This window comes from Sciurus carolinensis, chromosome 6 (assembly GCF_902686445.1).
Source record: "Sciurus carolinensis chromosome 6, mSciCar1.2, whole genome shotgun sequence".
Taxonomy (NCBI): Eukaryota; Metazoa; Chordata; class Mammalia; order Rodentia; family Sciuridae; genus Sciurus; species Sciurus carolinensis.
The window spans coordinates 126,361,696-126,386,228 of record NC_062218.1 but is presented as its reverse complement, the minus strand read 5'-3'; the positions used below and the strand labels follow the sequence as shown (position 1 = coordinate 126,386,228).

At 42.9% G+C, this 24,533-nt stretch overlaps 1 protein-coding gene across 3 annotated transcripts in view; it reads right to left on the bottom strand.

Annotated features, from left to right (window-relative positions):
- The window catches only part of Mcc (MCC regulator of WNT signaling pathway), a 463,169-nt gene that overhangs the window by 71,661 nt on the left and 366,975 nt on the right, over positions 1–24,533 (bottom strand). For all 3 annotated transcript variants that reach the window (XM_047556679.1, XM_047556680.1, XM_047556681.1), the window contains 2 exons: positions 18,890–19,032; positions 1,433–1,596 (listed from right to left, as the gene is read on the bottom strand). In XM_047556679.1, coding sequence (XP_047412635.1) covers positions 1,433–1,596; positions 18,890–19,032 — 307 coding nt within the window. The remainder of the gene's footprint in view (positions 1–1,432; positions 1,597–18,889; positions 19,033–24,533) is intronic.

Below are 24,533 nucleotides of genomic sequence, written 5' to 3'. Positions count from 1 at the left end.
CTCATTGTGGAGGTTTCTCAAACAGCAGGGATTTAATTAATAAGGTAGCTCTGATCTAAAAAAAAAAAAAAAAAAGAGAGAGAGAGAGAATCTTTATCGTATTTGAAAGGTTATTAAAAATTCATTTACAACAGTATCAGTGGAGAAGAAAGATACATAAAATTAGAAAAGAAAAAAAAAGAACTTTTCTGCTTGCTCTCAGAAACTATTCATTCACATGTACTATCCTTTGTGAAAGGAAGTAGAGGTCAGTTGATTTCTAAACAGAAGGGAGAATTACTGTGCAGGTATAAAAGGCAGAGAAGAGATGTGATGAGAAACGGGTTTCAAATACTAAAACTCCTGGAGTATGCCACTCTCAGATCCTCACACTGGTTCCCTGGTGAACACAGGTACCCAAATCCTGCTGCCCCTTTCCTCATGTCCTGCTTTGTTTCTCCTTTCAAATCCAAGACTCTTATCCTAGTTGACTCTGCTCCAAGCTCTGCTTTGTCCCTTGTTGGTTGATAGAAGTCCCTGGTCTCCTCTTTTCCTCTCAACGTGGAGGCTGGGTCTAGTACCCACGTAAGCAATGCAATCTAATGTGGGGTCTGGGAGACTCCAGAGCAAGAAACACCCATGATGGCTTCTCCTCATCCCCAACCCCACATCACCTATGTATTTCCAATTGAGATGAAAGAGATGGAAAGTCGGCTATGTTATAAACAGACACCATGCTGTACCTTGAGAACACAGTCCCCTTGGAGGAGTCCAGGGTTCTTGTTGACAGAAACTTGGGCCTAGATTGTCCCTTTTAAAAAGATCCTCCCAGACCTCCACGTCTGAATTTCTAGGTCTAGGTCGCCAAGTTATGGTACAGTAATATAAAGACATCTGAGGCCTGGGATCAGCAGGACTTGTCTTTCCCATTGTTCAGGATGCGTTTGTGCGGATGCAGCAGATTTCCCTCACCTGCTCCTTCTTCAGCAGGAAGATGAAAACCTGTCAGAGATGTGGCCGAGATCCAGCTGCATTGTGCTGGGGATGGAATGACTCAGTCATGTGCTGAACCTTCCCTTTGTCAGCAACCCGGATTGTTAACTCATGAAATCATGTTCTCGAGGCGTTAAAGCTGCAATAAAACTTCCATGGTACATTTACAAGTACTCTACCATGAACCATGCTAAAATGATGTGGCTCGGTGCTAGTAATCAAATCATTTCCAAGCAAATCATCCCTTTTATTGAAAAGCCAGGGATCTTGACTGTCAATATTCACTCAGTCAAGCAAGTATTTGTAGGGCCCCTGCTTCTACCTGGTGGCCCAATATCTAGCATGGCTGTCATAGAAACATCCCTAACAGGTATATGAGACAACCAGGCTGAAGAGCGGGTTCTGAGCACTTCTCTCACATAATCTGAAACAGCCTGGCAGAGGGTTGAGGGAGGCCCACCTTAATAGCCAAGTCACAGTGCTCGCTGGCCGTGGTGAGCTGCTCGATGTGTCTGTCCACCTCAGCCACGGAGAGGCTGCAGCTGCTCTTCTTCCTGCCGCAGACAACACTCTCCAGCCCCGTCAGCACCCTCTGCAGTTCTGAGTTCAGGTCACTGCAGTTATCTGTGGGTGAATGAGGACAGACCATGGTATTAAGCAGGCAGATGAGCAGCCTGGTCTCAGGGGCTACCTGTGAGGCTTGTAGCTAACTTAAAGCTCTTTAGAGAGGAGTCTCAGATCCCAGTTATTTTCTAAATAGCTACACCACCCTGAATTCTCCTGCTTTACAGTCAAAGGCAACCACATCTTGAGTTTCTTTACTAAGAACAAAGAAATGACCCACCAAGGGGCTGCTGGCATTTCAGAAGACTTCTGGTCAACCTTCCTGTTCAGTCATTCAGATCTGTACTGACTCCAGAGTTTCAGCTACAAAGATCTCCTAACTTTTCTAAACAATTAAAAGCCCCAGAATGAACAATGTGCTAGGTATTTTTGAAAAACAGATAAGCCAGGTGTGGTGGCACACACCTGTAATCCCAGTGACTTAGAAGGCTGAAGCAGGAGGATCGCAAGTTGGAGGCCAGTGTGGGCAACTTAACAAAACTCTCAGCAACTTAATGAGACCCCTGTCTCACAATAAAAAAATAAAAAAGGACTGGGAATGTAGTTCAGTGGTAAAGTGCACCTGGGTTTAATTCGCAGTACTAAAAACAAAATAAAAAATAAAAAATAAGAAACAGTTTTGTCCTCAATGAACTTAAAATCTGAGCTCCTCAATTCCATACACCAATCTGTATGCACCATCTTTGCAATTTAATCCATGTACTTTCATCGGGGGAAAAAAATGACAAACTTCTTAAAAATTCCCATGTCATTCTCACTGAACCAGGGCTCCATCAGCATAATTAGGAAAATATGAATACTTCATTTCTTGGGTCTGTGATAAGGAGTTTGGAATTAAAGAGTCAGTATTCTAATAATTTAATTTTTTATTTAGTGACATAAGAGATTTTGTGGTGCTTGGGCACTCTACCACTGAGTTGCATCCCTAGACCTTTTTAATTTTTATTTTAAGATAGGAATTTACTAAGTTGCCCAGGCTGGCCTCAAATTTGCAATTCGCCTGCCACAGTCTTCCGAGGAGCTGGGATTACAGGTGTGTACCTCCTCTAATAATTTAATAATTCTAATAATTTAATCTTGATTTAACAGTCTCAATAACTTTTAACTGCTAGACATCCAGGGCCTGGTCAGGGAAGGAATTATATCATGAGCTAGATGTATCTTGGAAAATAATTTTGCTGGGGGAAAAATTCTCTTAAAGTCAAATATAAATTTCTTTTTCTTTTCTTTTTCTTTGTTTTTCATTCTCTACATGACCACACCACTCAATTATTATTGCAAGACAGGTGTTGACTGCATGCAATCTCTCAAAGTATATCTTTTCCCTACATTCAGCCTGATACCCACAGGAAAGAAGCTCAGTATCCTCAGTTTCCTTGCTCATCACAGGTTCCATGCACTAAAGTGGTCAACTGCTTTGCGGGGGCTTACCTTTGGAAGACTTCAAGAAAACTCTTAGCACTGTAGGAACGGGATTTCTCAGGATATTTTTAGCCAGTCTCATTTGGCTGTAAGTTAACTCTAGACAGAAAACCAGCTTGAGGTTTTCACTCCAAACAAGGCATGCCAACTTCTCAAACTTGTTCCTCCCTGAGCAATCCCATCTCTGTGAATGGTAGCACTATCCACCCAGTTATTTGGGTCAATTCAGAGACAACCAGGAGGTCTTTTTGTCTCACATTTTAAATCCAATCCATCTTTTGACCACAGCCTCCAATCTAAATACTGACCTCCTCCTACCATCTCCACTGAAACCACCCTGATTCAAGTCACCGTCATTTCTCAAGTGGGCCACCGTAATAACCCCCTACCTCTACTACCCACACTATAGCCAAAGTGAGCCTCTTAAAGACATAAATCTTTAATTATGATTTAATTAAAGATTATGTTAATTTCCTAGTCCAAACTGTCCAATGGCTTCACACTGTCATTCAACTCAAGTTCAAGTTCCTTACCAGCATCCAACACTCTGCATGATCCAGATATGTTGTCAACCCAAGCTGTGCTAGGAAGCTTTTATAAAATGCCAATGTCCAGGCTCCACCCCAGACCAATTAAATCACAACCTTTGCAGGTAGGGCTTGGACACTGGATTTTTTTTTTTTTTTTTTAAGTTCTTCAGAAAATTCTATGGTACAGTCAGGGTGAGAACCATCTGTCCTCCTCCTGGTGTTCTGTATGTTCTTTTCATACTCCTGGTCCTCTCTTTGTCCCTAGAACATGCCAAATTCTGGTCTGTCCCAAGGGTTCCTTGGCCTTTGCTATTTCTTCTAATTTCCATACAAATTATCACACAGTTCTCAGTTCAAATGTCACCTCCTCACCAAGCCCATCCCTATCTAGAGCATGGTTTCCATCTCCCTCTGCCCAGTCCCTATCTCACTGTCCTGTTTTCTTCATGGAATCATCAAAGCAGGACATTTGATCTTCCTCACCACTGTATCTCCAACATAGGCAATCAAATATTATTTTTTAAATGAGCAAATAGAAACACTACACATCACTGTATATTTAAGAGGCAATCGCTGGGAGCAATGGCTCACGTCTGTAATTCCAGCGGCTTAGGAGGTAAGGCAGGAGGATTGCACATTCAAAGTCAGCCTCAGCAACTCAAGGAGACCCTGTCTCTAAATGAAATATAAAAAAACTCTGGGGATGTGGTTCTGTGGTTAAGTGTCCCTGGGTTCAATCCCTGGTACAAAAAGGAAAAAAAAAAAAAAAAAAAAAAAAAAGAGGCAATAAGACCAGAAACACAGACTCTGTCAATAGTAGCATAATCTATATTAGCTTTGTGCTTTTCTTCTTTTTTATGGATCACATCCTGAGCTGCTAACATGTGGGATGATCATCACTCTACAGGGCCCTCTGGACACAGAGGGCAGGTGCACACCATCAGTGAGAGGTAAAGGGGCCCAGGTGAAGACCAGCACACCCCAGTGACCACAGGTGTAGTGACCCTCAGGGGTAGGTTTCCTGGTGCCCCAAGCTGGTCAACACACATCCCTGAATCATTTGTACTGTTAAGTGCTTATGGACAGAATAAGGAATAAAGACATCTCTATTCAGTCATTCCATGCTGACTTCCCCAGCAAAGGTCCACCTGACAGCATTCATATTGGATGTGTTTACTGAGGCGTTCTCATGGTGGAACAGAAGGGGTGGCAACCAGGCTGATTCCTGAGGGTGCTGGGCCATAGGGAACAGGAGGAGGGACTAGAGATCCAATCAGTATTTCCATTTCATTCTATAACCAGATAGTTGTTGAGCCCTGGTCTTAGGTTGGAAGCAGAGTTCAAAGATGAACAAAAGACCGTCCTAGATTCTGAGAGGTTCACAGATACACACGGTGAGTGCTAGAGCCCCTTCTCTCAGCTGCCCGTCACCACCCTGGGCAAGTATCCATAAAGAACACAGTGCAAGTGCAGGACGGAATCAGGATGTGAGGAAGGTATTTAAGTCAGCACACAGACTGTAAGGAACTCACAAGCATCCACCCTTCAAACAAAGCAGGGCTACCAACACTTTCTTTGGTCTTAGGAGGCAGAATGTATAAGAATATCCATTGGGTGTTTAACCCCACATACTCTAGTCTGTTATGCACAGAACTCTGCACTGTAGTTTCACACAGGCCCAATTAATGATCTGCTCACATAGGACGGTCCCTCGCCATTGCACCTGGTTTGGAGTCTCACAGAAGGACAAAGTGACCGGGCAAGCAGGAGAAGATGAGCTGGGTCCCCTGTCTGAGGTACTGTCACATGACACCAATCACTTGCCTCCATCTACTGCCATCATACTGTAGAACTGTCTTTCATTGTCTGTGGCATATTCTCCTAAGTATACTCTTAAAACAAGTTCTAAACTCCTTCCTTTGGTCTAAGTGCCCTGCACAATATGGGCCCTGCCAGAGACAGGGCCTCCAACACCAAAGGGCGAGTCTCCACAAAAGACCAGAGGCGTAACATCAAGGGACCAGAGGAAATGAGATAAGCCAAGACAAGGGACCAGGTTATCCAAGCAGGGCAAAACATGCCTAGTGTTGGACTCACAGTGACCTAGATCTTGAAACAGGATAATGATCCTTTGGTTTAGTCATGGGGGAGGCGATGTCGCTAAAGAAGGGTCCGAGGCGTTCCTTCTGTTCCTGAGATATTCTGGAAGAGAATGGGAACTCGACTCAGGACCAGGGCATTCCTGGCATAGGTGAAGGAAAAGAATTTCAGCGTTACCAGTCAGAGGCTGATTTACAAAGGTAGATACACATTCAAGGGAGAATGCAGGTCATCTCGAGAGCGAGAGATGAGTTTTCAGGGTTCCCAGCTCTTCTTTTAAAGGAAACTTGGTGAGGGGTGGGTACAGAAAGGCATGCAGGAACAGTATCAGTCTGGTGATCTCAAGATGGTTTCTGGTGGTCTGGTCAGTCTCTGAATCTTTAGTCTGATATGGTCTTCATTCTCTGATCAGTAGCTAGCACTGGAAGTCTCTTCAACTATAGGTCTCTGAAAATATCATATCTCTTAATCTATATATTATGGAATTAATTCGTGGTGCACAGGTAGATTTATAGATTTCCCAGGTTATTTGGAACTGGCCTGGGGAGTGACAGGGGAAAATTATGTGGAATTTCTGGAAAAAAAATCTTATTCCCTTGTCCTTCCTTAATGTCTCTTTCTACCTATTTTTATGTCTCCTATCCTACCCCAGTTTGATCAGCACCCTTGACAGTTTAGACAGGACTTTCATGCATTTCATCCTACTCCATCCCACCAGGTAGTGGGGTAAGTCTTGCCCCCTGGGGAACGTAGGTGAGGCTTAAGGACTTTAGTTACTCAGGGAGGCTGCACAGTAGGTGTACAGCATAGTTGAAGCTACAGACATGGCCTCCTATGACCAGGTGATTTCACCACTGCAACTGGACTAAGGCTCTTTGGGTGTACAAGCACCATCTAGAACACTGCAGGCCTGCTTACAGTCATTGTTTCCCAAGAGAGTCCACAGAGGGACAGAAATCACAATTAAGTGAGGAATATTAACTCAGTAGATTCTGAAAAGGTACTCTAATTCCCAGAATAATCACTTAAAAAGACTAACAAACAACAACAAAAAAAAACTAAGAGGAACAGTTGATAGACAATAAATAAATTAAAATTAAATTCTTAAAAAAAAAAAAAAAGGTCAGCTAAACCAAAAGAAGGAAGAAAGGAGAAAAAGAACAAAAAAATCAGAAAGTGAATAAACAGAAAACGAATAGTAAATTCGGAGACCCACAGTCAGCCACATCATTAATTACATTAAGGGCTAATGGATTAAATACTCCATGAAAGGAATATATTGTCAAAATGTTATTGAAAAAATTCACATAGGAATCTGAATGGCACAGGTACATGTATGCACACACATGTACACACACATAACACAGAAAATTAACAATTGCTTTGGTAACATGGAAAAGTTGGAACCCTTCTGCATTGCTGGTGGGAAAGTAAAATGTTGCAGTTGTGGAAAACAGTGGTCTTAAGAAAGTCACACACAGGAGCTGGGGCTGTAGCTCAGTGGTACAACATGTGCCAAGCAAGCATGAGGCCCTGGATTCGACCACAGCAATGCAAAAAAAAAAAAAAAAAAAAAAAAAAAAAATGAATGGCCATATGATTTAGCAATTACACTCCTAGGCTTATACCCAATAGAAATGAAGGCAGGGATTCCAATAGATGATTGTACACCAATGTTCACAGCAGCACTATTTACATTAGCTGAAAGGTGGAAACAAATGTCCACTGATATATGAGTAAACCTAATGTGGTACACACAAATCATGGAATATGAATCACCTTTAAAAAGGAATGAAATTCCATTATATACAACATGGATGGACCTTGAAAACATTATGCTAAGTGAAATAAGTCAGACATGAAAGGGCAAATACTGCATAATTCTACTTTTATGAGATGTTAGTAGAATAGGCGATTGCATAGAAAGAGACAGTGGAATGGACCTGTGGAGGTTGGGGGGGGACCAGCAGTTACTGTTTAACAGGTACATGTTAGGTACAGGGCATCCTGGGGAGGATGGAAAAGTTCTGGAAATGGAGAACTCTATGAGTGCATTTAATATCACTAAACGGTTCATTTAAAAATGGTTAATATGAGCCAGGCGCCAAGGTGCATGCCTATGATCCTAGTGACTTGAGGATCAGGCAGGAGGATCACAAGTTTGAAAACAGGCTGGGCAACTTAATAAGACCTGTATCAAAAAATAAAATAAAAACGACAAGGGATGTAGCTCAGAGGTTAAACCATCTTGGGTTCAATCCCTAGTACACAAAACAATAAATAAAACAAAACAAAAAAGGATAGGAATTGTAACTCAGTGGTAAAGCGGCCCTGGGCTTAATCCCCACTATTGCACTTGTGTGCACACACACACAGTTTAACATGGCAAATTTTTAATTTTATGTATATACATATACACATATGTATATAGAGCCACAAACTATGTATGTGTGTGTGTGTGTGTGTGTGTGTGTGTGTGTATTATAAAACCACTATAAAAATAAAATAATGTATTTTGGTGAATAAAAAACCCAAACAAGTATATATGCAGGTATATATAAAACACAAACCAAGGCTTTAAGAATGGCAGTATGTTCACAAAGGGTTTGAGGAACAATTGTTTAATTAAAAAATGTTGGAGAATGGGAAAGCAGGAGAAATAAGAGAGTAGAGATACAGGAAACCTAAAGAACTGGAGGGAGGTCACTGACTCCTTAAAGCTCCAGTCTTCCCATCAGAGCTCCAGTGAGTTTCTATGAGAGAGGCCCACTGCCTCCCCTCACCATGCTGTGCTTCACACATGAAAGGGGACACCTCTGTTCTATGTCCATGGGAGAGTGGAGGCCCTCTGTTCAGCTACACTGTCCTCTAACAGACTTCATTTATATCATGCCTCTTTGCAAACAAGATTCTGAGGGGACTTTTTACAAACAACCACAAAAAGGGGGGAAACACAGCACCTGGGTCTGGGGAACCGCTGTGGAAGCAAATGGAAACTAACACAACTTGCTGAGGCCGACTCTTTCATTTAGCTACGAGCTTCCTGGCAGCCAGAGCAAAAATGAATTATCTCTTGTCGGAAAGGAGAAAGCATTTCCTATTCACAAGAGATACAATGCTTTTCTGGCAATCGATGCAGAAAGAATTTAGGAACATTGAACTTCATATGTGTCATGAAGTGATGTGACTTTAAGTTCCCTCAGCCAGTTTCATATATAGGCAGATTTCCTATTTTTTTTTCTTAAACTAACATTCAATTAGAATGGAAGACATAGACCATAAAGCACAATGTCAAGGGGACTTGGGGAAGGGCTAAGCTCACATAATCTAGGCATGTGGCCTTCCAGGTTTCTACTCTGCTGTCTGATGGAACAGGACACATTAAAGTGCATGGAACCAACCTCTCCTTTGACTAGAGGATGCAAACTAGCCACTGGCAGCCAGAGAATGTGTGCACATCTGGCCGGGTTTGGGTGTCCAGAATGGCCCTATTTTTAAAGGCAAGTTTTGATGAATTGTCACCATTTAAAAGTCATTAGGATTGATAGCTGTTCTTGTGAGATTCAAAGGTCTGGCAGCGTTGGGCCCTTCTATACCACAGCAACCTGCCAAGTAGCAAAGCTGACCCCTCTGGACTCAGCATGTCCAGGGTGCTCCAGCTCACTTCTCGCCTGGCTGGATGCTGTCCAGTCCTGCTACAGTCCCCAGCAACTCCTATAGCATTTTGCTATGTTTTCTAAATGTAACCTTTCCCAGTTAGACTTCTGAAGGGAGCTGGAGAACACACAGCTGGGGCTATGTTTTCCTAATGAGAACCCAGGGTTTTGGGTTTTTATGTTGCTGTTTGAGGGAAGAGCCGTGTACTTTTGAAATTAGGAAAGGAGGTAAGAGGAATTTCTTGGTTACAAAAACTAAGGAAACTCAATAGCATTCTTGCCCAATTAAAGACACCCTAGTGGGCAAACCTGGCTTTCTTTTTCTGTCTCAGGACCAACTATGCCTATGCCCCCAGTTGACACCAAAAACTATGCCAGAATTGCTTCATGTTGAATCAGGTGTTAAAAATTGCTGCTCTTGTTTTTAACCTCCTAGAAAAATCCTAACCCACAAAAAGTCCAGCTAAATGGATTAAATGTTAAAGACTGTCCCCCAGTCTCCCTGATTTAGTAGCCCAGTCTTCACCTGATAAATCTGCTCCAATGAATCTGCTCTAGATTCACACAGTTCGCACTTCTGGGACTTGGTATTTGCTTCACAGTTACTGGTTAGGTATTTGCCCAGCTTGGAAACCCCTCGTTCTCCTTTTCCTACAGATCTTTTTTAAGCTTTGCCCTGAAATCCCATTTCCCGGGAGGCATCTGATGAGGGCATCACATTCCCCATAATCAACTACTAACCAGCACTCAGGCCCTACCAAGTCCAGCCCTGGGAGCAACAATGCCATTCACTCAACACCGTGTTCCCAGAGACTCGCAATGCTGGACCTGGAGTAGGCATTTGTTTTACACTGGATGAGTTGAAAGCATAAAAGAAATGAAAGGCTTTTTATAAGCCAACTTTTTAAAGTATCAAGTTTTTGTTGCATACTCATTCATCAAGTATCATCAAATTTAAGACATATCAAATGACATATCACACATTCTAAAAGGCCAAAAGCTTTCAATTAAGTTCTTGGAAGTAGAAAGCTTCTAGTGAAGTAAGAGATATTAGCTACAGTGAATTTGAACCAGGCTAAGATACAGAAGTGGCTGCAGGCCTGCTATGATGTGGGCGGTGGCAGGACAGACCTTCACATCACCCTTGCTGCCTGACAGGGCCAATTCATGCCACCCAGCCCACTGTTCTGACTGGGCATGTATCAGGCCTGAAAAAGCAACTTAAAGTGGAAGAAATGAGGCTGCAGGTGGAGTTCAGTGGTAGAGCATGTGTCTGGCAGGTATGAGGCCCTGGGTTCAATCCCCAGCACCAAAAAACTAAAAGGAAGAAAGAGCTGCAAATTCTTTTAGCATCAAAGCAGGTTTTCTGCGAAGGGGCAAGACCTTACATACGAGGGATCTAACACTTCGGATTCTACTCTAACTCCAAAGCTGCACCCAGGGGGACTACTGCTTTCTTGTTAGCAGTCCTCTGCACTTGGCATACGGCAAAGTGCTCCCATCAGGAATAGACAGTAGCAGAACAAAGCAACACAGAAAATGGTAGAATCTTAGACTACCAGGTCTGAATGCCAAGGAGAAGAGGAAGAGAAAGAAAGTACCCTCAGAGGTTACCCCCTGCTTAATGCTTCAAATTGCCTGCGTCTAACAAGACAAGAGGATTTATAAGAACAATGCCGTTGTAGTTTTAGAATATCTCAACACTATCAACAATGGACTGACTGGCATTAGGAGCCTCTTGTTGCAACATAGCAATGAGGACATATCATCACCTATATATCTTTTTTGAAATAAAAAAAAGAAGAAATTTTAACCACAAATCTAATAAGAAAACAATCAGACTATTCAGAATAAGGGGTTTTCTAAGATGATATAGGGCTGGTCTCCTCCAAGATGTCAACATCATGACAGACGAAACCAGGGCAGGGGGTACTCTCCTAGGATAAAGGGGAGTAATGGGACATGGTAACTGAGTATGATGTGTCAACCTTGATTGAATGCCAGATCTACAAAGTAATAAAAGGCATTAATGGGACAACTGGAAAAAGTTGAATTTGGACTATATATTAATGTGTTCCCCCAGTGTTAAAAGTCTTGGGTGTGATAAAAACTCTGGTTACACAGGAGAGGATTCCTGTTCTTAAGAAGTTCTTACTGATGTATTAAGGAATGAAGAATGAAAGTCTGTTAAGTGACTTTCACCTGGCTCAGGAAAAAAAAAAATACACGCACGCGCACACACACACACACACACACACACACACACACAAACATAAATGTGAAAGAGGGAGAGGGAGGGGGATGAAAATGTGGCAAAATGTTAATAACTGGTTAATCGAAAACAGTTTTTTTAGGTTTACCTTACCATTTATGTAAGTTGGAAAATTTTCAAAATAAAAAGTTGAGGGGAAAACAAATACTTTGCATTCTAGGCAAGAAGGTCTCACGCAGTATGGATATACTGAGACCTCAATTTAACCCAGAGACTTCTAAAATGATGGGTTTCTCAGTATAGCTCCCAGAACAGGAACGCTCCCCTGTAAGCATGCTTGCCACGGGCAGAGGACCACCTGAGAACACAGCAGCACTCAGGGATGGAGTCCCAGAAGAACAACCTACACTCCCAGCCCACATCTGACTTCTGTGCTTCTTTGCTCAAAGAAAATGAGGCTGCATGCTTACAACTTCTATTTTAGCCAAATCTTACCAGCCTGAGATTTGTTTTCATTTTTGCTGTTGTCACTTTGGATTTTGACAGTTTGTTTCTGGGAAATGGCAAACTTGGTCGTAAATATGAAGGCATGAGGAAGATGGCCTAACATCAGCTGTCATAAAGCACCCTCCAGGGACTGCCAGCCCCAGTCCTTGGTGCCTCTTCTAAGACCCCTCCTTCCAATGTGCACAGATTATATGCACCCTCCTCCTCTTACATAGAAGTGCTGGCAGCGACTTCTAGAGAGCAAGGCTTTGGCGACACATATGTCAGCATCATTTTATGTGAGTGACTTCTGATCACTGAGTTGACACTTAACATAAGATAATCCCTAGTGTTATAGAGGATGGTGGAAAACCTTTGGGGTAGAAAAAGGGTGGTATTTTGTCATTCTACAAGAAAAGTCTTAAAAATCATTCTATACCTCTGAGAACTGATCTTGGAGAGATAGTCAGGGGCATGTTTGGAGGGAAAATTCCAGCCCCCCTCACTGCATCAGAGGTCCTCATGGGCCTCACCTGTGACCACCCTGCCAATCCAAACAGCCCTTTCCCAGCCTGGATTATCACGACAGCCAAGAGACCCTGTGCAGACAGGCCGTCTCTAGTCCTGAGAGCAAACAGTGCCTGTGTACCTCAGGCCCAGCACTTGTGCCTAGCCTTGTGGTTCTCCCTGTAACAGGCCTGTGGATCTCCAAGCCCCCTGGGAAAGGGGAAGAATGTACTCCCAGCATCTGAATGTCAGAAACATTAAACACTGCTGGGCATGGTGGCACACGCCTGTAATCCCAGTGATTGGGAGACCGAACGAGGAAGATCAAAGGTTTGAGGCCAATCTCAGCAATTTAGTGAAGTCCTAAACAACAAGACCCTGTCTCAAAATAAAAAAGAATATTAAAAGGGCTGGGGTTATGGCTCAGTGTCTGAGTTCCCCTGAATTCAATCCCTAGTGCCCCAAAAGAAACACAAAATAGTTTCTCATAGTAACAAAGTTCACCAGGGTGGTGATCAGGGTATCAGGAACAGCAACAAGGGCCTGGATTTCATTTCCATTACAGGGTAAACAGGCTGTTGTAGAAGCTAATAGTGCTGCACAATGCTGGTTTTAAGGAAAACTATGTCATGAGTTTCAGCCATCCAAAACCTAGTCAACCTTAGGAGATATGGTCAGTTTAGAAAATAAAGACTGCTTAAATTAGAGGAATTCATGAATACTAGCAATGGTGGGAGCTCATCTGGAGTGAAGGTTGCAGATCAATGGTTTTCTATTCTACCTCATTTATACCCTAAGTCTCTTTTGGGTGGGTAGGGGTGGGGGCTGAGCAATGACCAAATAGTATAATGTGAGGAAAATAAAACTGAAACAGAACAATAAATAACCTTTCTGGCTTTCAACCCTCTGAGGAAACTTCCAGAATGACTTTTGGTGGTCTCCTCTGTCACTCAGGCCTGTTAATGTTCCCAGGAGGGTCTTGTTGGACCAGGTTCAGGACTCTGGGAGAAAACATAGTTACCTCAGAGAGGTAACTCCAGTAAGCCAATGTTCCCAAGTTTGTCTTGAGTTTGGCTCTCAGGGATGACCCAGTTCATGAACCTCTTGGGGGATATTATGTTGCCCAAATAAATTAAGGAGAAGAGGTTAGAAAGGGGCAGCAAACAGCTCAGCCCGTTACATTGAGGCAGGGTGCAACTTTCAGTCTAGTCTAAAGTTTCCATGGGGCAGGGTGGGGGGCTGGTTCCTCAGTTTCCAAGTCAGGTTACGAATACTCTGATTCTCCTTTGGTACTGGAGGAGAAGTGACTACTTAGCCTCCTAGTAAAAAGTGAGCCTTCTCCAGAGAGGCTGCCTCACCTTTCCAACCACTTCTCTCCAAGTTTGCAAAAATTGTTTTTGGAAGAAGCAGGGCTGCCTTTTCCTGTGCTGCCCTGCTCTCCCCACTTGGAGTGGCTGCTTGACACTTCTAAACATTTTTCCTGAAGCCATTAAGCCTCAACAGCCACTAAGCCAGGAAAATCTGGCTTTAATGTTAAACATATTTCATAGTCACAGCCGTGCCAAAAAACCAGGTTCCATGTGTAAATTCTTCCTTGGTTGTCCTCCAAAAACGACTCATACGAAGGAAAATATCATCTATATGATCATACCAGCAAGCAAAGTATCCTATGCTTCCTTGCAGCCCATGAGACTATAACAGCTTAACGTTGCTAAGTTCCAGGAAAATAAAAGTTTCTTGCTAAAAATCAGAAATGGTCTCAAAATACCAGAGCAGAACCTCTAACTAGCTCAACAAAGGTCTATGGGATCAGAGATTTTGTTTGTTTTACAGGCAATTGCTCCAGAAAAGCTTTGCTGTTCCATTAGCAGGGCTGGGAAAAGAGCCTGCTGGAGAGGATGCCACACATGTGTGACGAGATGAGCCCGTGTGCACACATCTCTTCCCCTCGATTGCAACACACTGAATTGTTTGGTCGAGTGTGTTGTTTCTCATTCAGGATCTGCAGAATCTTGTTTGATTACAAACGCTCGGCAATTAGGCCAGGTGCTTGTGATCACACAGCTGCTCCCAAAATTCCCCCCGTCAGCACTAGAGACCTTGAAGGGTGGCAGGCAGGGTACAGTATCAACCGCAGTGTGTCTCACTGTTGCAACAGAGTAGTACAAAAATAAAGCCATCTGCAGAAACAGGCACAGCAACAGAAACCTCTTCACTGTGTGGCCTCAGACAAGTGATGAACCTTCTCTGAATTCTGATTCCCTATTAAGACTTCAGGGCCTCCTTCATGATTGGGGATTAAACACATGGCAGAGTACACGAGCAAAACACGTTAACTGTTGGATCCAGTCTTTCACTTTTAACTACAACACTTCACTTGATTGAGGAAATAAAGGTTCTAAGCCAAGATTCTAACCTTGGCTTTCTCCATTTAGTTACCTTTATTTTCCAGACAACAGTGTGACCAGGTTTGAAAAGAGGTGATGTCATTTATTTTAAGGTGCAATGTGCTGGGGACCTTTCTCCTTTATTTAACTACTTTGGGAAGTTCCAGCACTTTCTGAACAGTTCGCTTACCACTCCGGACCTGGAAGACAGTGCCCAGGAACCAACTTACACAACAGGCAGCCAGGCTTTGACAGGTGGGGTTTGAAAAACAAAAGAAAAGTGCTTTTTGATGAGGTAAATTGACTGGACTAACTCCTGTTATCTTTGGAGATCAGCAAATACACTGCAGCAAACTCTGCATATAAAATCCAGCCCAAGAAAACCTCTGGGTTAGTAATGCAGGTTTGCAGATATAGCAAGCATAATGAAATGGATGCTTTTTAATGATTTCCTATAATGGTGTTTATATATGGAAGCTTTTTTTCCCCCTATTGAAGCAATTTAATTGGAAAATGGCAAAGGAATAAGAGGAGGCAGCCAGCCAGTTCCGATTAACACACACAATGACTGCCTCTGGGCTGCAGCCTTACTGTACTCCGCAAAGTTGTCCCCAAGCACTTGCTATCCTCAGGGACCTGGCAGACCTTCTCTGCCCAAAGCACTCTCCCCACCTTCTTCGCTCCCATATGACCCTTGCATTTCCACTCAGCTGTGACTTTTGCAAAGTTCTCCCAGGCTCCTGCCTGAGGTTCTCAGGAGGGTTCCCTGCAGGCCTCCTGGGTGGTCCTGACCCCACTATCTTCCCTGTTGAACTATCACCACATTTTCCAAAGAACCCTGAGCTCCAGGAGTTGTGTGTCCACTCCTACTCAGCTATTCACTCAAGTACCTCCTGTGTGTGGGTACCATTAGGTTGGCACACAAGGTTGCTAAGATCCCTGTAAGTGACAACAACTGGTAACACGTGAGGGACTAAATGCAGACACAACCTATGGAGTGCTAAGTGCCATGAAGAGATGGGTGCCTGGGAGTGAGTGATGTTGCAGACTTGAAGGGGCCAGGGAGGCCTGGGGCGAAGACAGTTGACTGACAGAGGGAAAAGCCTTGCACGGACTCTCAGAAGGAACTGGGACAGAATGCAGAGCTGGAGGCTGAAGGACAGTGAGAGAGGAGGCCAGTGTGGCCAGAGTTGGAAGACAAACAAGAAGGGCAGGTGGGGTGGTGACAGTGGAGGCAGGAGCTGCAGACCCCCTGAGACCCTGTAGGTCCTGGTGATGTCACTCCAGATTTGAGGGAGCTGAGCATGGGGGCCAGTCATCCAATGGCAGACTGTCTTGAAAACACTGCTGCTGGATTGCTGCGAGGCCAACACCAAGGCGTAACTCTAGGATTGCCCTCTTCCCATTTTCTCCCTACATGTTTAGCTGACTGGTTGGTGGATTGGTTGACTGCCTCATTCTCTAATCCATGCCAACAGGATCTTTGAACATATGCCACATGCCAGGCTCTCGGTTGGCATAAGCAGATGAACAAACAGACTTCTGCCTAACAGAGTTTAGTGGGAAAGTCAAATAACTACGTGATTTAAAATTTCAGTGTCATATGAGGGGGCAACCAATGGGGCAGTGACAACGTCCTCACGGGCACTCACACAGACTGGGGCTTCTGGAGACTTTCTGAGGAGGTACATTTAAACTGAGACTGAAATGGTGCAAGGCAAATCCCTGCCACCGGCTCCTGCTGGGTCTGTTCCTCAGCTGGTGGCCCCCAGGGCTCCATCAGGCCCCCTGTACTTCTCACTCTGAGCATCCACTTCTACTGCTTCAGTGAGCACCTGCAAACAACCCGAGATCCAGAACTTTTCTTGCCTTTTTTTTTTTTTTAAGTTGTAGATGAATACAATGTCTTTATTTATTTTTGTGTGGTGCTGGTGATCAAACCCAGTGCCTCACACGTGTGAGGCAAGTGCTCTACCACTGAGCTACAGCCCCAGCCCCTCCTCTTGATTTCTTATCTCAGTTCCTACTGCTTCTGAAGCATCTCCACCCAAATACCTCAAGACACCGTAAACTCACGCCCAACAAAACACAAGATCTCCACCTGTTCCTCCACTAGCAAAACAAAACAAAACTCAATGCAAAACCACCTGGATCTTTCTGCTATGCTCCCACATTGGTGCGTGGCCCACCCTCTAGTCACACCAAACTGTGCAAACCAAACCCTTCAGGGACACTCCGACCCACGCCTCTACCTTTGCCCTATCCCACTCCTGCAGCAAACCTTGCCAAATTTCACCTTTTCCATACCCATTTCCTTTTTACATCTCAACTGTCACCACACTAGTCCTAGCAATAATTTTGCCCAGCGAGATTTTTGAATAGTTTTGTAGCTAACCTCCCTGACTCACCTTGATCTATGGACTCTTTTTCCATACTGAAGTGGGACTGATTAAGAAATATAAATCTTATCATATGACCCCCTTCAGCCACTATTGACAACTTTCAGTCTTTCTGGTGGGTCTCTGGATAAAGCCAGACTTTCTAATGGGGTCTACACTACCTGCTCTGTGTGCTCAGCCCACCTGACCTCAATGGTCTTTCCCCCACTTGAATGCACTCCTTTACCTGCTTAATTTCCACTAATCCTCTGCATCTCAGCTCACATGTCACTTTCCAGAGAAAGCCTAAACTGAATCAACTGATACACTCACATGGTACTGTGATGTTATCACACATGTTTAAGTTGATAATGAAACCTAAAAGTATATTATTTAGATAAAATCTCATTCATTCATATATATATATATTTTTTTCTTTTTCTTTTTTCTTTTTTGTGCCAGGGATTTAACTCAGGGGCATTCAACCACTGAGCCATATTCCCAGCCCTATTTTGTATTTCTTATTTAGAGACAGGGTTTTGCTGAGTTGCTTAGGGTCTCGCTAAATTGCTGAGGCTGGCTTTGAACTCACAATCTTCCTGACTCAGCCTATGAAGCCACTGGGACTACTGATGTGCACCACCATGCCCACCTCCCCAATTAATTTTAAGTCTTATGAAACTCACTATACTTTTCTTCCTTCTGATTCTTCTTCCATCTCCCCCCTACTTGTGAATGTTTCCTAAGATATGGGGTGCCTCCCTCTTTTGGCTCCACACCCTTTCAACCATGGGATTGCTTTAGCTCAGAAGACTTCAAAGCCTCTACCTTCAACTTCAATCTCTCTCCAAACATCCAGGCAGGCATTTCTGGATGGACCAGTGTTGTACAACATTTTGACTACAACTCAGAACATTTCATTTAGCAACTTACTACATAAACAGATGCAACAAACAAGTTTCAAGAAATAATCCTGTCTCTCTGTTTTCATTTTCATAAGACCTTGTTTTTCATATAATTTCAGGACCCAATAGAGGGTCATAACCTATGGTTTAAAACTTGATGTGCCAGATACTTCCACATGGACATTTCTCTACAATATGAAATATAATGTGACCATTTCTCAACTAATTTCTCAACCTGACTTCCTTAACAAAGGAACATGACTATCCTCTGAGTCACTTAGGATCAATGTGCTAAAATAATTTTGGATTGTTCCTTCTTACCCAAGAGTTGCTGAGACCTGCTGGGTTTCTTCCACTGCAAAGTGCTGCCACCCCTGTCCCTCCTTCCTACTCACACAATCATAGTTCAGATACAACTATAACTTGGAACACTTCAGTAGCCTTTTGAATGGGTTCCCTGTTTCTAGAATTTTCAAACCAAGGTGACATATGTTTGAATCACAATCCTTAGGGCAGAAGGCTAATTCAGCTCTTCAGTTGCATTTTGGCCAACAAAGTAGTGAGTAAGGGACTGAAATAGAGATGTCTTCATCTATTCACCAAACTCCTTGGGTAATTAAATTTTAACTCAGGCAGCCCTGTGTTTCTCAGATTCCTTTCACAATTCAGAAACCAAACTCTGGTGTGGTGGTAGGGGCAGGAAGACTCACCCATGTCAGCAGTGACCATGGTGGACTGGTTTTCAGGGATGGAGACAGAGGTCTGGTCTTGGTCCATGCTTCGAGAGTCCTCGTTGACTTCGTGTTGACTCTGGCTGAGCTCAGATCGCAGTTCTGAGTATTCATCTTCCTCCCTGAGAAAAAAGGAGAGTCAGTCACCACCAATAGGGTATGTAAGCCAAGTCCCTAGAATATGTCTTTTTTTTTTTTTTTTTTTTTGCGGTGCTGGGGATTTGAACCCAGGGCCTTGTGCCTAAGAGGCAAGCACTCTACCAACTGAGCTATATCCCCAGCCCAAGAGTATGTCTTTTAAGGATAAGTCGGGGGGGCTGGAGTTGTGGCTCAGTGGTAGAGCACTTGCCTGGCATGTGTGAGGCCCTGGGTTTGATAGCACCACATATAAATAAAATAAAATAAAAGATCCATTGACAACTAAAAATGAAAGAAAATAGTATTAAAAAAAAACAAAACAAAAAAACAAAGAAAAAAAAGGATAAGACAAAGACATGCAGAAAGGAGAAAGATCTCTTACCCAGTGCATAGAAACCAGGATTCCTTTCAGGCCAAAGAGATGGCCATATCTGTGGTCAGTCAGTGTGTGAAATTGGAAGATTGCTTCTGTGCTCACCTACATATCATGTTCACAACAAAATTGTCTATCAGCCCACTAGAAACTTCCCTCTTCAAAGATTCCCCAAAGAGACTAGATTTCTTCACCCCCCTCAAATTCCAAGGTAAAAATTAACTATTAGCATGAATGCTAGAGTAAGCAAAATTAAGAGTCTGATGAACAGCAACACAGCAGCAGCTGGAAGGTCCCACTGGGAGCTTCCTTCTTGGAAGAGGACACAGGGATATGCGGGGGTCAGAGTGACTGAGAAACCATCAATTCATGTATGCAGAGCAAATTGGACCTTCTGAGAGAAGTACAGATGAGCACATCTAAAAAGTACCATAGGTACGTTTCCCATAGAAGGTAGGCGGAGTTAGGGAACAAAAAAGGGAATAGGTAAGGAGAAAAGTGGCAAGAGTGAGTGAAAGAATACCATGTGGTGTTCTTTTCCCTTGCATTTGCTAACAGAAAGGCAATGCTGAAAAGCAGCCCTGTTTCTTTTTTTTTTTTTTAAACAAATGGGATACATGTTGTTTCTCTGTTTGTACATTTGTGTAATCATAAATTTACATAGGGTAATGTTGTTTGATTCATTCTGTTATTTTTTCCCTTCGCCCCACCCCTCCCACGCTTCTTTTCCCTCTATACAGTCCTTTCTTCCTCCATTCTTGCCCCCATCCCTAACCCTAACACTAACCCCTCCCACCCCCCATTATATGTCATCATCCGCTTATCAGAGAGATCATTCAACCTTTGTTTTTTTGAGATTGTTTTTTTGAGATTATCTCACTTAGCATGATATTCTCCAATTGCATACATTTGCCTATAAATGCCATAATTTTATCATTCTTTATGGCTGAGTAATATTCCATTGTGTATGTGTGTATATATATCACAGTTTCTTTATCCATTCATCAATTGAAGGGCATTTAGGTTGGTTCCACAATATGGCTATTGTGAATTGAGCAGCTATGAACATTGATGTGGCTGTATCTCTGTAGTATACTGATTTTAAGTCCTTTGGGTATAGGCCAAGGAGTGGGATAGCTGGGTCAAATGGTGTTTCCATTCCAAGTTTTCTAAGGAGTCTCCACACTGCTTTCCAGAGTGGTTGCACTAATTTGAAGCCCCACCAGCAATGTATGAGTGTACCTTTTTCCCCACATCCTCACCAACACCTGTTGTTGCTTGTATTCTTGATAATTGCCATTCTAATTGGGGTGAGATGGAATGTTAGGGTGGTTTTGATTTGCATTTCTCTTATTACTAGAGATGTTGAACATTTTTTCGTATGTTTGTTGATTGCTTGCAGATCTTCTTCTGTGAAGCGTCCGTTCATTTCCTTAGCCCATTTATCAATTGGGTTATTTGTATTCTTGGTGTAGAGTTTTTTGAGTTCTTTATAGATTCTGGAGATTAGTGCTCTATCTGAAGTATGATTGGCAAAGATTTTTTCCCGCTCTGTAGGCTCTTTCTTTGCATTGCTGATAGTTTCCTTTGCTGAGAGAAAGCTTTTTAGTTTGAATCTATCCCAGTTGTTGATTCTTGCTTTTATTTCTTGTGCTATGGGAGTCCTGTTGAGGAAGTCTGATCCTAAGCCGACATGTTGAAGATCTGGACCTACTTTTTCTTCTATAATCTGCAGGGTCTCTGGTCTGATTCCGAGGTCCTTAATCCATTTTCAGTTGAGTTTCGTGCACAGTGAGAGATACGGGTTTAGTTTCATTCTGTTGCATATGGATTTCCAATTTTCGCAGCACCATTTGTTGAAGAGGCTATCTTTTCTCCATTACATGTTTTTGGCACCTTTGTCTAGTATGAGAAAATTGTATTTATTTGGGTTTGTGTCCGTGTCCTCTATTCTGTACCATTGATCTACCTGTCTATTTTGGTACCAATACCATGCCATTTTTGTTACTATTGCTTTGTAGTATAGTTGAAGTTCTGGTATTGCAATACCCCCAGCTTCATTTTTCCTGTGAAGGACTGCTTTAGCTATTCTGGGTTTCTTATTCTTCCAGATGAATTTCATGATTGCTTGCTCTATTTCTGTAAGGTAATCATTGGGATTTTAATTGGAATTGCATTGAATCTGTATAGCACTTTTGGTAGTATGACTATTTTGACAATATTAATTCTGCCTATCCAAGAACATGTGCATGTGCACGCCCACTTCTTCTCAGCCCCTCACAGATCCTTCAACTTCTGGTCTCTGAATTGCACTATTAGCAAGGTGAGAAAACTCAGACTTCTAGTGTGTGTTTGAAAGCACAGGGCTGGGGTTGTGGCTCCGTGGTAGAGCACTTGCCTAGCATGCGTGAGGCACTGCGTTTGAGTCTCAGCACCACGTATAAGTAAATGAATAAAATAAAGGTCCATCAACATATGGAAAAAAAAAAAAAAAGCACACATGATGCCCTCTCTATATTCCACTACCACCATTTCCACATACGCACTGGGTACTGGGGTGGAGAAAGCAAAAGGGACTCTCTTTAAAGTGTTTATTTTGCAACGGTCGTGGGAGAGAACATCATCATGGATATAACTGTGGAAGGGGAAGGCCCACTGGTGTCTGCTCAGTCCCAGGGAGAGGGTGCCTGTGAAGAAAGCTAGGAAGAGAAGAAATCCATCCTTTTGAGTAGCCACGAATGCAGAAGGGGTGTATAGAAAGTCGACAGTCTGGAGTTTGGTCTAGACCAAGATGGTGAGTAGTCGCCTCTGAGCCTTGAGGAAGAGGCATCTACAAGTCAGAGGAATGGGAAGAGTTTGCCAAAGTTCTTGATTCTCTCAAGAAATCAATGTTCTGGGAAAGAGATTCAGTTGCTTATCAAAGAGTCCCTGCTTCATAAAGCATTTTAAATAAGAGCTATTCAGAAAACTAGGAAGACTTTAAATAGATGTAAAGCCCCTAGCCATGCCAAGTATGAATTCGAATGGGGGTGGTGAAGGCAAAAAGATAAAGGTTAATAATGTTGTATGAGCAAGTCTATTATTAGACATCTTCAGAAGTCAACAATAATTAGGTTTAGGAAAGAAAACAATTAAAAAGTACTCTTTGGAATCACCTTTTTGGTCTAGAGGACAACTGTTTGTGCACTGATATGTCAGCTCTCCTTTCAAGTCACCACTTAAGATTCTGATTTATTTAATAGGAGATTGTGTATGATGAATAAATTACCTTTATTACATGGCCAATGTAATCAGCTTCTGCTTCACTGAGACTGTTTTATAGCCAAGAAAGTGAGTGATAAATGCTGTTGCTGCTCCTCTGGAATAAATGGCATTTGCAAAACTCTTTAATAGACACCTTAAACCGTCCCGGCTTGGCAAATTCCGAAACATACTCTTCCTGCCAAATCTCTTGCTTTGTGCTAAATTACTTCTAGGGATTACTGGGATGAACTTTACAAAAGAGCAAATAGGGAAGGGGTGGAGGAAGGAAGTCGCCATTGTAGCACTATTCCCTCGAGGTCAGAGTATGGTCAGAGCGAGAATAACACCACCCTGGTGAAGTCACTGCAGGCAGGTGACTTCGGTGACATGAAATACAAACTAAGGATATCCATTCAAGTATAGGAAAGCAAAGACTGTCTGGAAGAAGACAAATAGGTTTGCAATCAATTCTAACCTCAGAGGGCTGCTGGGGGTGAACACAGAAGGGGCATGTGGGGCTGCCAGCAGGTAGGGGCCAGGGAGGACTTCCCAGATGAAGCAGCACTCTAGATGATTCTTTTTCCTTTTTTAAAAAAACCTTTATTTAATTAATTAATTTATTTCGATGTATTGCTGAGGCTCAAACCCAGTGCCTCACATGTGGTAGGTAAGCACTCTGCCACTGAGCCACAACCCAGCCCGCCAGCTGATTCTTGAGGTGAAGACATTTGAAGCAGGTTACAAGGGCAGCATAACACATGCAAAGGCTCAGAGGAGCTGTGAGTGACTGGAGTTTGGTGAGGAGCAAGGTGATTGGTGTGGCTGCAACCAAAATGGGGCCCAGAAAGGGGGCCTGAGGCGGAAAGGCAGTAGTCAAGAGGGCATTTTGATCAAAAGGAGAACTGGAGGAGGAAAATGAGCAGAGTGAGATGGTAGAAATGAAATTACAGTGTGGGAAGTCTAGGAATTCAGAGGAAGTAGTGAATGTTGCCAAGGTTTTGTATGGAAGCATATAAAATGAAGAGAAGGAAGTATGAGCAGAATCTCTGTATCTTTGACTACACAGGAGGGGCTAGGCTGAACATATCTGATCCCAGGTGAGAATATGTCCTATGATAATCATAATAAGTACTCTGGAACAAAAACATCACGCGCAGACAAAGAAAATCATAATTAAGAGGTGGAAAGCCACCTTGCAAAAAGATCAGAGGAGGTTTTGTGGTACAAAGAATGAGATACAAAATAGGTTCAACTGAGCCTAAATATAAGAAGATGTGGGCAGCCCCATTGTTTCACCCACCAACTTTGGCAGAACATCATGGAGTTGCACATCTCTATCATCACCTATCAGCATCTTTTTTTAAATTATTTTTTTGTAGTTGTGTATAGAAAGCATGCCTTTATTTTGTGTTTATTTTTATGCGGTGCAAAGAATCAAACCTAGGGCCTCATACATGCTAGGCAAGTGCTCTGCCACTGAGTTATAGCCCCAGCCCCACCTATCAACATCTTGAAAGGAGGTTGGAATCTGGGACAGGAAAATGACAAAAACGTATTCTCTCAGGGCTCTTTGTAAATTGACAATTTGTGATTATGGTAGACACACCAGACTGGGGATGGGAGGTTTTCTCTACCATTTAAGAACAACAGTCTATCAAGAGCAAAGGAATAGATCAAAAGTACTCTACTGGTTCATGGTACAAAGACAAGATCCTGAGTTGTGTGTTCAAGGGCTCTTTTGCACAAACTTGAGTCACTTACCAGGGAAGGTGCCTTGGTAAGGACATAGCATCAGCCTCTCAAAATGACTTTATTGTTCCAATTATGTCAAATGCACCTAAGAATATGGCATAATGAATCCCACTATTA